The sequence below is a fragment of the Triticum aestivum genome, unplaced genomic scaffold (genome assembly GCF_018294505.1).
Source record: "Triticum aestivum cultivar Chinese Spring unplaced genomic scaffold, IWGSC CS RefSeq v2.1 scaffold130123, whole genome shotgun sequence".
Classification (NCBI taxonomy): Eukaryota; Viridiplantae; Streptophyta; class Magnoliopsida; order Poales; family Poaceae; genus Triticum; species Triticum aestivum.
In genome coordinates, this window is record NW_025225970.1 from 8,133 (window position 1) to 11,289 (window position 3,157).

Sequence of the window (3,157 nt, forward strand, 5' to 3'; positions counted from 1 at the left end):
ATGCTTACTGAAGGGTTTTCACACCAAGTGAGTTCACTGGTTGGTGTGCTCAATTCGTGTAGTGATGTGGGAGCATCGATGGAAGGAAAGCAGGCACATGGTTGATGGCGAAGCTTGGGTTTGAGGCACAGGTGTATTTGAAGAGTGCACTAGTGGACATGTAAGCCAAATGTGGCTGTATTGCTGATGCAAAGGGAGGTTTTGATCAATTTTATGAGCTTGACATTGTTCTTTGGACGTCTATGGTTGTCGGGCATTTGCAGAATGGGAGCACGAGGAAGCCTTGAGGTTGTATGCCAGGATGGACAAGGAGGGCATCATTCTGACTAACTTAACTATGTCCATCGCGCGGCATGGCTACCCGGTGCCGGTGTACAGTGACGGGGCCACCTGACAAGGACGTCAAGGTTGCGATTGATAACTGCAGCCATAGGTCGTCAGATCTGTCATCGGCGCCGTTCTTCCGCTCGATGCAACCGTCATCCACGTGCTCCTCCTAAAGTTCCTCCTCGCCACCATGGGTGGACGTCGGTGAGGCTAGCCTTCCCTCCATGCGCAGGCATGGTATAATAGCCATATTTCTTTGTAGGTGCATTGGGATTTTGTCTTGGGGAACCAAGAACAATCCTGTTTTGATAAGGGTGGCATTTTTACAAGCTTTAGTTCTAACTTCTAACATTAGTGTGCCTTGTTTCAGTTATCTGTTAGGTTGATCTCTCCCGTGTGGGCCCAACAGCCCAACGGACCCCTGATTCGCGCCTTGATCGGGGGCGCCCAACCACAATATGGTTGACGGGCCCCTGTCACGCAGCGCTACATAAAGAGGTGGGGGTCGGCGGCACGCAGTACGAGGTTCACGTGTTGCCAGGCTCCCCACCGAAAACCCCGACCCGATCTAGGTCTAGCGCTGACAGTGACGGGAAGCTCCGCCGCCGCCACTGCCTGCACACCGCCACCATCCACTCACTGCCATCACCGGCCACCGTCACCATGGCCGGCACCGGGAGTTCCTCATCTGCACCAGGACAAGGTAGGTTCACCGGATCTCCTAGCCCACTCCGATCTAAGGTTCTATCAATGGTATCAGGTAGCCAGATCGGGCTAGAAGATTTTCAGTAAAAAGCTAAAACAGAGAAAGAAAAAGAGATATCCCTCCCCCAAAGAACCCTACCAGGGCAAAGAAACCTCAAAGAAAAGTTGCACCGCCGCACATGGCCGCGCCGTTCCTCTCGATCCCGAATCGCATCGGCAAGCCGAGGATTCGGGAAGAAGAACCACCCCACGGGGCAAAGGGCACCGCGACCAAACCGCTCGACGGCGGCACGCTCACCGCAAGGTGGACGCATAGCCGGCGAGGGGGAAGGCCACGGCGCCGCAGCCGTCCGCTCCACTGCCCTCGGGCACGAAGGGGAGCAGAGGAGGTCTTGACCGCTCATCCCTTTCTCTCTCTGTTGTTGGAATCGGAGGGAGAGCTGGACGGAGGAAAGAAGAAAGGAAAAGTGACGAGGCTCGCGCGGTGTGGTAGTTTTTGCCATCGTCGCCGGCGGCCGGCCGCGCCCTAGCTCCGCTACCACGGGACAATGATGAACAGGGAGAGGCGCGGCGCTGCGAAACGGAGAAAGGAAAGGGAAGGGAGCGTAGGCGCGCACGGCGCGGTGGTGCTCCACCTCGTCGCCGACGGCCGGTGGTGCGGCCGTGCCGCTGCAGCTTGATCCCGTGCGGGACAGAGAGTGCGAGGAGCGCGAGGTCGCGAGCGGCGCGGGGGAGGAAAGTGACCGAGGGTTTCCCTCAGTGCCAGTTTTGTTTCCCCGATCTACGCGCATGGCCGTTGGATCGCGATGGCTGGCTTAGATGCAAAACCTAGAGCCAAGCGAGCCTACTGGGCTGGCTGGGCGGCTGGGCGGCGCAAGGTCGAGGCCCGCCGGGCGGCTGGACTGCGCTGAGTCCAGGTCGGCCCGCGCGAGCGTGCTGCTGCAGGCCGTGGACCGGGCAAGAGGGCAGGCCGGCACTGTGCTGCTCTTTTTTATTTTAAGTATTTTTTTGTTATTTGTCCAGTTTTTTTGGCAGATTTCAAATAGTGTTTTCTATGCAATTTTTTCCAATGAAATTTTTTGTTTAGAAAATAGAAAAGTAAACAGAAAAAGTTCTAAAAATGAAGAAATAAAATTTTCAGAAAAAGAAATGTTCATGAATTTTACAGAGATAATAATAAAGTTCATGAATTTTTATTTTTATTTTTTATCAAAGAAAAGTTTCTGTAAAAGTAAAAAGTTCATGAATTTTTTATTCACGTTTTTCCGCTGCGTAAATAATTATTAGTGCTCTTTTAAAAGAAAATAAAAGTTTAGATAGAATTATGTTTTAAGAGCATGTTAAAGTAATTATTGAAATGAATGTGATTATGTTATTTTTATGACCAACGTTGTTAATAACATGATCATGTTTTATTATTGAAATTTAAAGGTGCATTTATTTCTAATATTTTTCCCAACGGTAATATAGATTTAATTGCATAGACATTTGTACGTTTAATTTGACCAACGTTAGATTATTGCATATGATTGTTTTATTGATGTCACTTAAATTGTGATTTCAGGAGGCTTTCACTTGATGAGTTGCCTAAAAGAAGTTCCGACACTCAGAGGTGACAACCACACTGAGTGGAGGAAGAAAGTTGAACTGGCATTTATTTGTGCTGATCTTGACTGGGTTGTGGTGAAACCACAGCCGGTCAGACCCACAGAGCCAGTAAGAGAGGCCACTGGTGATGATGCTGCATGGGCTAAAAAGAAGAGGGACTATGCTCCTTTGGAGCAGTCCTACCTCATAGATAACCAAAAGTGGGTCAATGCAAACAAAAAGTGCATGGCTTTTATAAAGAATACAATTGAGAGCGCCATTGTGGGCTCCATTCCAGAGTGCACTTCCGCAGGGGAGTTGCTTACAAAGATAAAGAGCCAGTTCACTGGCTCTTCAAAGATCTATGCCACCCAGGTGTTAGAGCAACTGGTGACAGAACGCTACACAGGTGGTAGTTGTGGAATAAGAGAGCACATCCTCAGGATGAGTATATGGCAGCAAAGCTCAAGCCCATGGATGCGGATCTGGAGATCAAACCAGCACTCCTGGTTCACCTGGTCATGGCTTCACTGCCACA

General features: G+C 50.1%; 1 protein-coding gene across 1 annotated transcript; it reads left to right on the top strand.

The window, feature by feature from the left end:
• Positions 1–734: 734 nt before the first annotated feature.
• Positions 735–3,067, top strand: LOC123172426 (uncharacterized; the record flags this gene model as incomplete). The annotated part of the gene is made up of 2 exons (XM_044589402.1): positions 735–1,030; positions 2,597–3,067. Coding segments are annotated over exons 1-2 (511 nt in total), but the record flags the coding sequence as incomplete, so codon positions are not given.
• Between the last annotated feature and the right edge of the window lie 90 nt (positions 3,068–3,157).